The sequence below is a fragment of the Macrotis lagotis genome, chromosome 8 (assembly GCF_037893015.1).
Source record: "Macrotis lagotis isolate mMagLag1 chromosome 8, bilby.v1.9.chrom.fasta, whole genome shotgun sequence".
Lineage (NCBI taxonomy): Eukaryota > Metazoa > Chordata > Mammalia > Peramelemorphia > Peramelidae > Macrotis > Macrotis lagotis.
Window position 1 is genome coordinate 135,317,799 of NC_133665.1, and position 13,658 is coordinate 135,331,456.

Sequence of the window (13,658 nt, forward strand, 5' to 3'; positions counted from 1 at the left end):
TTTTGGGGGAGGGAGAGCGTTGGGGAGGGAGTCTTCCAAATCACAAGAATCAGTCTCTTAAAGTGAGAAAGAGACATAATACAGTCCACTATGGTGTCCACTTCTAAGCCATATTTCACTCTACATTATTTTCATGGATACAGTCATAAAACTTGTTCATAGAGACAAATTGGTTCAGTGATTTCATTGGGAAAAGTGAGAAAACTCCTCTACCACTAGAATACCTTAAGATGTTATGACTTATCCACCACCACAAGGACAATATACATGTCCAAGGTAGAATGGGAAACCAACCTTAGTTCCTTGGCCAACTCTACATGTACAAGAGGTGTCAGACCTCTCCATGTCTGAGAGATAAAACAGATAATTTCACATTTTAAAACTAAGTCACTCTGTGGCCCTGCAGGGATCTTATGTACAGATCCGTAGCCCTCATTTAAGTCTGACACTGATTGATTAGCCCAGGCTGCCACTTCCTATGTTCATGAGTCAGGTTCTTTCCCCTCAGAATGGCTGGATTCCATTCCCTTTGCTGGTATTCACAGCAGGTTATTAGGTGTATGATTATGTGATAATTAAAGCCAATCCAGTGTCCTGGATGGGACATCTGAGGATCCCAGGTCAAAGCTCATCTCTGCCACTTTACTAACCACATGACTGTGGGCAAAAGAAACTTATTCTCTCTGGATCTTAGTTTCTTCATTGGAAAATTGAAGGGAGCCAGACTTGATGGCTTCTGAGGTCCCTCCTCACTCAAAATCTATGATCTTCTGAGCTCTGGGCCCCACATTTCTCCTTTGTAAAATGAAGGGGGGTGGACTTGATGGTCTCTAAGGTACCTTTTGGCTCCAAGACCCATACATTTTTATGACTGGCTGTGCAAGCATCCATGTAAGCACAGAAAAGAAAGCAGAGAGAGAGAGAGAGAGAGAGAGAGAGAGAGAGAGAGAGAGAGAGAGATGCAGGGGGAGGGAAGGAAGGAAGGAAGGAAGGGAGGGAGGGAGGGAGGGAGGGAGGAGGGAGGAGGGAAAGAAGGGGGAGGGAGGGAGGAGGGAGGGGGAGGAGAGAGAGATTGCCTCCACCTTACTCTTATTGTTAACTCATAAAGAATTTACAGATGGTGCAGATTTGTCTTGTTCTCTCTTTTCTTTCCTTAAGACAGAATCAGTAATTGTGCTTCAGCATTCTTGCTTGACACATATGCCCTCATTCCCCATTCCTTCATTTCTGGGGAGTCCTAGTCTAGCCTTCCTATCCAATATTGCCTTTGAGGCTTGGGGGCATCAGAGTTTCCAGTTGGTGCTGACAATGAACAGAAAGCTCAAAGGTACCTTGGGGTGGCTAGGTGGCACATTGGATAAAGCACTGGTCCTGGAGTCAGGAGGACCTGAGTTCAAATCCAACCTCAGATACTTAATAATTACCTAGCTGTGTGGCCTTGGGCAAGCCACTTAACCCCATTGCCTTGCAAAATAACCCCTAAGAAACAAAAAGGTACCTTGATTTTCAGTTCCCTTGGAAGAGCCCTTGGGACTGAGCTGGACCTGGTACAAGATATATCAGGCCTCTCCATGCCCTCAAGGGGAAACAAAGGCCTGACACACAAATAGCCAAAGGAAGATAGCAGTCTTTGGACTGGGACCACTGGTCTAAATTCTGAGTCAAGTTTGTCTTGAGCTTTGGTTTGTGCTTGCAGTTACACTTCTGGAAGACCTCTGATGGGGGCCTCATTTTGACCATGGTCCTAAAGTTTCAAGTTGCAGAAACCAGGTCTACATTTGAACTCAGGTCTCCTGACTCCCGGATGACGGTTACTTTCCATTAGACCCCATTAGGAACTTGCCGGGATTCAGAATCACAGAATCTGAATGGGGAAGAACTCCCAAGTTCCTGTAAACCTCACCAGAGCCAGAATCTTCTTTAAAGCATTCCTAACAAACAGAAACCAGCCTCTGCTTGAAGAATTCAGAGGAGAAATCCATTGACTGTGACTTGAGCCCAAATTTCTATGCTCCAGAGTTCACAACTGGCACCCACTTCTCTCTCTTTGGGAAAGCAGGAATAGAGGGAATCCTTCTTCCATATAACAACTCTTCAAATGCTTGGAGACATTTCTATTGTTCCCTCTGAGTCTACCCTTCACTAAGTCAGCATACTGATTGAATGGGACTCCCAACCCCCTCATCCCCCTGGTCATTCTCAAGTGGTTCAGAGGCCAATTGCTGACATAGAACACAAAGCCCAGGGGTGGGTCAGAGCTAAACCTTGCAGAGACCCCAGGGCTTCTGGAACTGACCTGGGCAAGGGTCTCCAAAGGCTTGGCACACAGGCAAGCAGCCGGCCACCAAAGGAGCACGTGGTCATTTGGCTGAGGGCCTGGGCATTCATAAACCTCCAACACAGCACACTTTACAAACGCAACTAAAGCACCCACCACCCACACAGCTGGTCACAAAAGAGACCCACACTAATGCACAGAGATGTAAAGAGCCAGACGTCTTAGCGTCGGGTGGGGGCTGGTGAGATAAAGGGAGGGAAGGAAAGGACCTTACCGGGATAGAAATAGAAATGCCTATTATGCTTTTAATGTGTTTACAGATTCAGAATCACCTCCCTGGCTAATGAAAATTTAAAAATACATTTTTCATAACTAGGTTGAAAGGTAAAATGATCATGTTGATATATTAGAGATGGAAAGGCATGGGGAAACCTAGAAATTCTTCAGATGAGAAACTGCTTCTTGTTACTTCAAATATCAACACAATTTTTTAAAAAGAAGTTTTAGAAAAGCCCCCCATCCTCCAGAAGTAATGGTTTTTTTTTTTCTTACTGAACTCTGGCATCCTTTCCTTCCCTGTGGATGTTCCCTAAATGATCTTTCTCATTTCAATGAACATACCTATTGTACTTATACCTGGGGGCACTGGATGCAACTCTTTGTCCACCATACTAACCCCAAGTCATGACCTCTGGGGGTGGGAGGGAAGGACAGCCTGCCCATGGACCAGTCACTCTTAGTGGCTGGGATGCCCCGACCTTTAAGGGATCATGTGTGAGAGAGCTGCTACTGTACAGTGTGACTCCAGGGTAAAGGAGCATCCTTGGAATGGGGGAGAAAAGCTTCTCTGAGGCAAGGGAGTCACAAAAGACCCTCCTATGTTTGTCCTTCATTCTGGAAGACCAAGACATCAGGGAGAAATGAAAAGGAGAGTGGGATAAGACAGGGAGATATGCAGGAGAGACCCCTTGGACCAAGGAGTTAGAAAGACCCGAATTCAAATCTAGTTTCAGACACTGACCAGCTGGGCGAGTCATTTAATCTTTCTCAGGCTCAAGTTCCTCATCTGAAAAACCAGGTATAATAAGAGTGCCAGATCTGTGGTGAAGATCAGCCAGAATGTAAAGTCCTTTCTAGACCTTCAAATCTGATAGAAATGCAGCTGATCTGGTAGACTCTGCAGCCCAGCTGTCTTGACACTGCACTCTCCAAGCCAGGGTGGTTCAGCTGGTGGTGCCCCCTGAAGTCCCGGCCCTCAGAGGCTAAGAACAGTCCCAAGGATGCTCAACTAGTTAGGAACGTGATCAGGATTAGAACTCGAGTCTCTAGACTCTCGGTCCCAGGCTCTCCTTGCACCCCCCCCACCCCTTGGTCCCCGGCCCAGCTTTTTCCAGCTGGGCAGAGATGGGGGCACACTCACCGAGGTGTTCTGACACTGGATGCTGGTACTGTTGAAGCGCAGAGCAGTGACACGGGCCGGGTTGCCGGGGATGTGGAAGATACACTCGTAATTGCGCTGACCAGACTGAGGCTGGGGCAGGTTCTTGGCTGTTAGCGTGATGGGCTTCACCACTCCCACAGGGACATAGATCTGTGTAGATGGCAGGATCTGAGGGCAGTCCTGGAGGAGCAAAGAGAAAGGGGTTTAGAAAGCAGCACCCAGAGTAAGAGCATCACTGATGAAGACCTGGGAGGGACAGAAAGGTTACTGGAAACAACCTCTCCATTTTATATTTGAGGAAACTGAGGTGTGGAAGGGTTAAATTGACTAGCCTAAGGTTACATAAGGAATTATGGGGTAGAGCAAGAAGGAATGTAAGAGGTCACTGGATCCTATCTCATTTTACAGTTGGATTGCCCAGGGTCACATAGCCAAAGTCAAGGAATTCAAGCTACAGAACATTAGAATAGACTTCAAGCATCATATAGTCCTACCCCCTGATTTTACAGATGAGGAAACTGAGGCTTAGAAGAGTGGGGTGACCCCCCCAAGCCATAGAAGTAATTCAGAGCCAAGCTGGGATCTGAAAGCGGGTCTCTGGACTCTGATTCAGCACACAATGTGCTGCATTGCAGTCCTGCCTTGGGAGGACAGTTCATCAGCTTAGAGGACACAGAATAATGTTTTCTACCCATTCAGGACAGCACTGCCACAGCCTGATTTTCCACCATCTCTCTGATGATGAGACAGAGGAGATCAGAGGCCTTCTCCTCTGCCTTCCCCCTATTACAGAGAATAAATGACAAGCCCAGGGTCACCAAAGAAGTGGGGCCTGAATCCAGGCTTTCTGACCCCACATCCAAAGCTCTTTCCACAAAATGACGTCGTATTTTTCTGCTGGTCCCACAAGTGAGAACAAGTACCCGTGGTTGGGGTTGACAGCAAGACAGATAGATTCATAACTAGAACGGACCTCAGAGATCACCTAGAAAAGCCTCCTGCCATTTTAAAGATGATAAACAGAGCCCTGCATCCTCCCAAATACTAACTCACAGACTTGCCGCACCAGATTTCAGGCTCTGACCGCAGCAAACCTAGGAGATTCAAGCACCCCAATCCCCACCACCACACCTCCAGGGCCTCGAGCCCACATTAAGAAATAATAATAACTTGTCCCGAGATCTCCTGGAGCACCTTCTTATCCATTATCTAACTCAAACCTCACTAAGACATAAAAATAATTAAAAATAAAATGTACCAGTTGATCATTTTACAGATGAATATTCATTAATCTGGAAAGGTCAAGTTCTCAGGTGGCACAATGGATGGCAAGAGACCTGGATTCTATGTGCTACCAGGCCATGTTGGATTGGTTAACTCACCTAAGTAGGCTTCAGTTTCCTCATTTGTAAAAAAGAGGATTGAACCAGATCAAAGATATAGGAATGGAGAGGGTCTTAGGGATAATTTAATCTAAGCTCCTCATTTTACATGTGAGAAAACGTGAGGTCCACAAGGATAAATGAGCTTGCCCAAGTTCACAGAGAGAATAAGAGCTGGGATTAGAATCTGGGTCGTCTTCCTCCAAATCTGGCAGTGTTTCTAAGATGTCTTGTGGCCTCAGAGACCTCTTGGACCCCCTTAATGACTACTAGCACCTTCTTGTTCTAGCAGGATGAGCATCCAGGGGTCTGATCACATGGTAGCCACTACTACCCTGATGGGCACAACTGGCCAATTACAAGGAGAGTCAATTTAGGGCATTGTTGCAGGGATTTGAGAGTGTACTAGCTTAGGTTTCAGGTGGGAGGGAAATTGGGAGTCAGTTTGGACTGGGATGATGTGGCCCCAAGCTTTGGGAATCCCTGGGAGTGATAAAGGGGAAGACCAGTTGAGGTTTGGGGGTGAGAGGGAAATGAGACACCATTTTGAACTGGATAGTGTGGCCCCAGGCTTTGGGAGTGAGAAGGGGGAAGGGGAAACTGCTCCAAAGATAAGGCTAGAGAAGGGAGAGAGTACAGAAATAGCCTAGAGTCAGGCAGAAAAACAGCTCTGGGTCTCTGGGGTCAGCCCCTTCGGCAACAAGAACCTGATGCAATCCCCTCTGCCTGCTTGCAGTGCCCAAGGTGGCAAGGGAATACCAGGCCACGGGAGCTGGGGTCCCCAAGAGCTACTCACTTAAAATAGAGAGAATTAATAACCTGTTTTGAAAGTAGGCAATCCAGGAACCCCAATCCTTGGGCTCCCTAGGGAAGGTGTCTCAGACCCAGATCCCATGGGGTCTCCTGACTGCATGGAGAGACTTGAGACAAGTTTACTTTTCCTGCCCACAATGGAAAAGCTAATTCTGGGAAGTGTCACCAAGGCAAGAAGCACTGAGGCAGGTTGGTGCAAGATCTGCTCTTTCTAGGTCTGACCTTCTCTAGGCTCGGGCCTCTCCCCGCTCTACCAGGCAATCCAATTCCAATCTTCTACAGCTCATAAGGGTCTCTGATGATGAATGACTCCTTACAGGATTTCTTACCCCAGAGCTGCCCATCATCTCTCACTGGTGCCTTGGCAATTCACCAGTGGGGAGGATGCCTTGCCAGTTCTCAAGGCACTCTCCTGGCTTCCCCTCATCCCAGGGACCAGGTTTTTTCTGATAAACGGTTTCTCTGATGCCTCCATCACCCTATTTCCTAGAGGACATCTGCTCAACACTCTTTCATCTGGTCCCCATCCTCTTGCCACTGGCCTCCAAGGCAGAGCCGCCTGTCTCAACAGCATTCATTTTCCTATCATAGAATGGAACAAGACATCCCTCTTCCATTGTCGGCTCTTCCTGGATACTCCCGTATGCTTGTTTCCACTAGGAAGTTATCCCAGATTGGTCAGACAATGGCCATTGTCTCCTTGTCCTCGCCTGCCAAGAAGTAGAGATGGCTGTCAGACCCCTTCCAACCCCATTCTATGTCATTCCTTTATGGTCAAGATGTATCTCATGTTCTCCCCAATATCTGGTCTCACAGAGGGCCTCGGGGTAGTATCTTACATTAGGAGGGTCTGCCTTAGACATTAGGCTCCAATTTAGAACTAAAAATTCAGTCTTAAACCCTTTGCCACAAGTTGAGAAGAGTTTCTCGAACACTCTGCAATTTCTGAAATCTGAAGAAAGTTGATGGAGTCAAGAGGACTTGAATTCAAATCCTATTTCAGACATTTACAAGTTATATGAACCAGAGCAAGTCACTTAATTCTTCACTCAGTCTCAATTCCTTCACCTAAAAGATGAGAATAATAGAGCCCTTACCTCTCAGAGATGATGTGAGGGTCAAATGAAATAATATTTGTAAAGAAATACATAAGCACCACTGTTATCATTTTTAGCCTTTTGTTGTTATTATTATCTTGCTAAAACTGGTGACTGAGTTTCTCTATATCAGCCACTAGTCCCTGGGCCCTCACTGGTCTCAGAACCATTGACCAAGGCTGGAGAGTAAAGGCAAGAAGAATCATGGCAGCCACATACGGAGGGCTGATGGATTCTCTGTAATACCTCCTCTACTCTTCTAACTGAAGGCCTCATTATTATCAGTATTTCTTTTTGAGTCTTTTGCCTCCCCCCTCCATAGGAAGTACAGTCTCCCTGAGATTAGAGACCCTCCAGGTCCACTATTTCCCCATTACTTCCCAACAGCAAAATACAAAGTAAATGATCAGGGAAGATTTGTTTAACAGGAGGGGCTGAATGAATGATTGATTTGTTCATTGATTCAATGAATAGTTATAGAAAACCTGCTCTGGGCAGAGGTGTTATATTTCTGGGGGTGTTCCAGATGTGCCTCCAGCTGTTGCTTAGTTTCAATGTTTGTGCTGACATTGCTACAAGGGAAAGAATCTATCTTTATTCCACTGCCCATTGGAGATGGAGATGGGAGTTAAAGGCAAGAAAAGGAGGGTCTCCAGGGTGTACTCTCTAGATGTTCTTTCCCTTGCCCTAAGACAAGAAGGGGAACCCAGAAATTCTTTCAAAGAGTTGAGGAGTCCTTCCTCTTCCATTCTGATTTTCCAAAGAAGAGAACTGTGGCATAAGGAAAACCAGCAGTAGGCACTCCACAAAAGCTTGTTCCCTAACAACAGGATGGCCCTCAGGTGCCTCCATAATGAGCAAAGAATGGTAAAGGGGAGCTGCAGATGTTGTTTCTCAAGTCCAAAGTGACCCCTGGGCCAGGCTGAATGCAAAACGTCATCACTATCTCATCCCTGTCCTTCATCCCATATGCCACAGGAAAGCACTAGACAGGTCTTGTCCATTCCCACCTCCAGTATTCCCTGGGAATGAGGGGTAGGGTCTTATTTCAAGTGAGCTTTAAAGTTGGCCAAGTTCTTTACCCATAAGGAGTACATATGGTGTGATTCTCTTCTGTCTTTGTACCTCTAGTGCTAATCCATATGTCTGTACATAATAAATGCTTCTAACAGGCTATTTTGAGCTAAGTGAATTATTCCCATTTTATAGATGAGGAATCAAGTCTCCCCAGAGGTAAAATGACTTATCCAGGACCACACAGTAAGGATCTGAATCTCCAATTCTCTGTTCTTTACTGCTGTAGGAGGTTGCCCTCTCAGACTTCCTTTCTACCCTCCCCTCAAGACTCACAATCTCCCATTGTTTGCCTTCCCAATGAATGGGGAAGGGACTAGAGGAAAAGAAAGAATGTGGGACTAAGGTCCAGTTCTAAATTGCCACAAGGCTGGGTATCCAAGTGGAACTTGGCAAAGAAGCTGCCTTGACCTGGACTCCTCCCTTCTCCCTCCACTGGGGCAACAAAGCAACAGCAACAGGTCCCCTTGCTCCCAGCAGGTCTTGTCTCCTGTGCTGTCTGCACCGTCAGGGAATGGGACGGAGAATAGATGGCCATTGTACACCCGCCCAGGCACACACCCACACAGTTTCAATCTCACCTCCCAGACTCCCCAATCTCCAGCTCCTTTCTCCGGCCTCAGGTCCCCAGGGACCTCAGTTTCCTCCAGCCTGCATTCCACATACATCCCTCTTGGCCCTGGATCCCCAATCTGCCTCACACCCCCACTTCAAAACAGGAAGCACCTGGCGCTGGCAAGGTGGCCAGAGAGCACCGGCCACTGAGTCGTCCTGCCCCAACAAGCTAGCCTGGGCATCCCTCCAACCGCCCCGGAAAGGCAACCCCCCCCAAGAGAAAGGGCTCCCAACCCTTATCTCCACTGGAACCTTCCATCCCTGGTCTGGCAAAGCTCCTATGGCCAGCAAAATTCCTCCAGCCCTGGGCTGCCCAAGCTGATTCCCATTAACTCTTTACCAACAGGAATGTAAACAGGTGTCCATATAAAATCATAGATCTGAAAGTGAGAATGGTCCTCATGTGATCATTTGGTTCAACTCCCACTACCCCAGAAAAGTTTAAAAGTATTAACTATCAGGACGGTTGGGTGGCACTGTGGATAGAGCATTGGCCCTGGAGTCAAGAGGACCTGAGTTCAAATCCAGCCTCAGACATTTAATAATTACCTAGCTGTGTGACCTTGGGCAAGTCACTTAACTCCACTGCCTTGCAAAAAATAATTTAACTGTCTGCTTTTTGGCAAAAGCAACCTCTGATCCCTAGAGATGTTATATGACCGGCCCAAGTAATACAATCATTAAGTGAGAAAGGAATGGGGAGAGAGGGGATAGAACTCAGAACTCTGAGCATCTGGTATGACCAAGGGAGGCCTCTCAGCTTCACCTTGAAGCTCCATGTGCATGAACACTTCTGGAAAAGGGGTTGGCCTAGCATTGTCTAGAAAGTCAATACCAGAGCTCAGCTTCCAACTCCTCCACCGACCTTGTGAAGGAAGTCACATAGCCTAGGAGGGATGCACTGACTTCATCTGGGGGGGGGGGGGGGTCACAGAATCCTAGCTCAATGGTCCTGACAGCCTCAAAGGCCCCTCCCAGTAATTCTACAATTCTATTATTAAAGAGATGTGTGGTCTAGCTTAGCTTCCTCATCTACTTTTAGAAAAGGGGCAGGCAGGGGGGGGGGGGAGAGGTATGTTGAACTAGAGAATCTCTTGGATACCTTCCAATGGTAATATTCTGGGCTGTTTCCAATATTGTTTCCAAAACTCTGCTGGACCTGAGGCAGGAAGACTGAGTTCAAATTCCGCCTCAGACACTAGCTCTATGAGATGGGGAAAGTCACTAAATCTTTGTCTACCTTAGTTGCTTCATTTAAGAAAGGGGGATAATAAGAATACTTGCCTCCCAGATTTGTTCTGAGGATAAAATGAGATGATATTTGTAAAGTGTTTTTGCAAAGCTCAGAGTGCTTTAGCAATGTCTATTATTTATTATTATTAATTATTAATAACAATCAGTTTGAGGCTTATGAGTCAGCATATGAACTGCTAGGATTCCAGTTGTTAGCTACTCAAAGGACTCAAGTTAGAATCAAGCCAACTCCGGGAATATAATTCCCTTCTCCCAAGTCCCAATTTGGAACAGTCTTTTCCATTCCTTCTTTCTCTCCAATATCAAATCCCAGCCTCTCCCTCCAGGGAGCCCTCCCCCCACCCCCAACTAACTCATCATCATTAATCCCCTCTCCCCCAGGTCCCACCCCAAGCTCAGGTTGATCTCTGCTTTACTTTTTTTTTTAATTCCTCCCTTGGAACTAAAAGACCAAGTCATATAACATTATAATGTACAAAGAATCATGGTTTCCTATAGAATTAAATCTGCATGGGATTATAAAGTCTTGTGTAGTCCAAGTTGCAGATAAAGAAACTGATGATAAGAAGAGTAAGGGACTCACCCAAAGTCACAGACAGAGTCAGTGGCAAAGCAAAGACCAAACCCAAGGCTCTGGATGCATCAGAAAAAGTTAGATGCTCTTTCTAATAAACCACATTGGAGACGTTGGCTAATCAATCAATCAGGAAATAATGGGGACAAGCAATGGGCCAGGTGGTGGAGATACAAAAACATGTATGCATGATGTGAGTCCCTGAACAGCCTGCAAACCCTTTGAGGGCAGGAACATAGCATCGCATAGGATCTGGAATGCCACAAAAATGAGTTCACTCTCTAAAGATGTAGATCCAAACCTTCCCATGTCTTACTTTCCATTAGTGACCAATCATAAATATGCCACAGAGGATTTACCCAAAGGGCTGGTAGCCTTGCTTTAGATCTATTAAGCAACTTTGAAATTTTTCTTTCTCCATATGGAAAACAGCATGAGGAAAAATGTAGGGATGAAAAAAGACACTCAATGAGTGAATGAATAAATGAATGAAACAAAACAGATGACATGACTGAAAACAGTCCTTCTGATCATAAGGACAAATTCATTGCTAGAGGTCACAGTTCCTAGAAAGGAATTTAGAGAGGGAGTCAAGATGCATCCAGAGCCTTGGGTTTGGTCTTTGCTTTGCCACTGACTCCGTCTATGACTTTGGGTGAATCCCTTACCCCCAATCATCTGTTTCTTCATCTGCAACTTGAGGAGGTTGGACTACACAAGAAGTGGTGGTAGTAGTAGCAGCAAAGCAGTAGCAGCAGCAGTAGTAGTAATAGCAATAATAGGAGTAATAGTGGTACAAGTAGTAGAGGTGGTGGTGATGGTAATGGGTGGCAATGAAGGTGATATTGGTAGTGTTGGTGATGTTGGCAGTGTTGATGATGTTGGTAGTGGTAGCAGCAGAAAAAAGAGTACTAGTTAGTACTGAAAGTCATACTAACTAGCCTTTACACAATGCTTTAAGGTTTGTGTGACTTTGGCTAAGTGACGTCCTCACTTTGTGCTTCTATAAAAGGAGGCAGTTGGACGAAGTGACCCCCCAGGCGATCTTCCAGCTCTGACATTCCATGTCTCCATCTGCTAACATTCTGCATGGGAAAGTCCCTTCCAGCCTTAACATTCTATGATTCTAGGAAAAGCCACCAAGACATAAATAAAGTCGATGCCTTACCCAGGAACCAAAATAATTACTACCTAATTACTATCAATTACAAAGCAGCACTTCAAATTACTTGAAGAACAGACAAGCTGCTTTGCCAGTTAATCAAACTGAGTTTTCCTTGCCCCATAGGAAGCCATGGAAACGAGCTTCACTCCCACTGTCCGTGCCCCCATTGGCGGCTGGGTAAGAATTGAGTGACCGGCCCAAGCAGGAAGCACTCACTCTCCTTGGCCTTTTCCCTAAGTCCAGTTACTGTTGGGAGGGATCCGACATTCATTCACTGGCAACCGCCCAGTAGTACACTGCAATGCAAGAAAGTTGGGTCCTGGCCCTTGTTCACTGTGTGGCCTTGGCCAAGTCACACATCTTCTCCAGACCTCAGCCTCTTCCTCTATAAAATGATGGTGAAGGGCTATCTGATTGCTTAGGTCTATACCAAATCTAAAATGGAAAGCCTATTAACTGAGAAGTCTGTCTTTAAGAAGTAAGACACCCCTCAAAGTGTGGAAGACTTAGCAGGAAGATTCTTTCCACCAGTCCCTAGAACTAAGGATTTGAGGCTGATTTACCAAAGCAGATGGGCAGGATCAAACCCTGGGCCCATTGTGATGCCAAACCAAATAAAGACAGGGAGTTCTAATGTCTTCCCTACAAAGGGATGATCCCCTTGTGGTTCTTGGTTATTGATCATGAACTTGCCAAGGGAATTCTAATCAATGTCTCCCTAAGGCCCTCAAGGCCATTGTGGGACAATGTGGTCAGTGTTGAATTCCATATCCCTGGGATCATACAGAGTTCCAGTATCAATTCTAGACCTCTCAGGAGGTAAATTTAGAAAGTATTGGAGCAGCCTAGTCAGCACCTACTCCAATAGAAAGCTAGTGAGGAGATGTGGAATTTGCAGTATGGCTCCTATACCCAACCACTCTGTCTGAGGACCAGCTGAAGGAACTAGTGGTGTTTAACCTAGAGAAAAGAAGATTCCAGAAGGATTCAAGGGTGGACATCAAGAGTCTGAGGGAAGTAGGATTTGGCCCGGAGGAAAGAACTTAGAACAATGGAGGAAAAATGGAGAATTGTTCCCAGAACTAGACAAAGTTAGGAGCAGCAGAGGGAAATGAAAGGAAAATCCTCCTAACAATGAAAGCCAGTTGGAGGGGGTGGGGGTGGGGGATTAGGGTAGGGGCTGCTCAAGACTAGAATCCATGCTCCCTCCTGAGACACTTTCAAACAGAGACTTGATGAGAGAGACACAGAGAAATTGGGGAGGGTAAAGCAGGGAGAGAGAGACTGAGAGAAGGGGAAAAGAGACAGAGATGTAGGGGGAAGGGAGAGGAAGAGATGAGGGAGAAAGGATAGGAATCTCCTGGTCAGAGTTTCAGATGCAGTTGGGGGAAGGATGAGGGCCAATGATGTTGAATCACGTGGGAGGGAAACCAGGAGCCTTGGCCAGCAGGGAGTTGGGAAGGGGGAAGGCAGGAGACAATGAAGGTCTATTGTTCTCTAAAGGTCCATAGAATGTATGTGCAGGGAAAAAAATCTTAGACCATACCCAGTTAAAACACAGAATGTTAGACCTGAAAGAGATCAGAGCAGAGTCCTAGAACCTCCAGCACAGAATGCCAGAGTTGAGCAGGAGTTCTGAGAAAACATCAGAGCTAGGGCTTCCAACCCCTCAATGGTCAAGTGAGGAAAATGAGGTCAGAAAGGGCTCTGGTAACAGAAGTAAACACAGTCAATCGGAAATGGACTGTGAGTTACCTAAGGGCAAGTAACATGTAATCTTTCTCTTTATAGAAATGAGCACAAGTCTGGATATAAAGTAAGTGCTTAATAAAATAAATGAGAATTCAGAAATGAAAACAAAATTGATTTTTAAAAATAACTTTTCCACTCCCAAATGATAAGTAAATAAAATGAGTAAATGAATGAGTGAGGACAGTGCAGATAAAAGGGAGGGGGAAGGCTGGA

General features: G+C 46.0%; 1 protein-coding gene across 2 annotated transcripts in view; it reads right to left on the reverse strand.

The window, feature by feature from the left end:
- Positions 1–13,658, reverse strand: part of PLXNA1 (plexin A1) — a 297,154-nt gene that overhangs the window by 98,244 nt on the left and 185,252 nt on the right. For both annotated transcript variants that reach the window (XM_074198439.1, XM_074198440.1), the window contains exon 10: positions 3,699–3,899. In XM_074198439.1, coding sequence (XP_074054540.1) covers positions 3,699–3,899 — 201 coding nt within the window. The remainder of the gene's footprint in view (positions 1–3,698; positions 3,900–13,658) is intronic.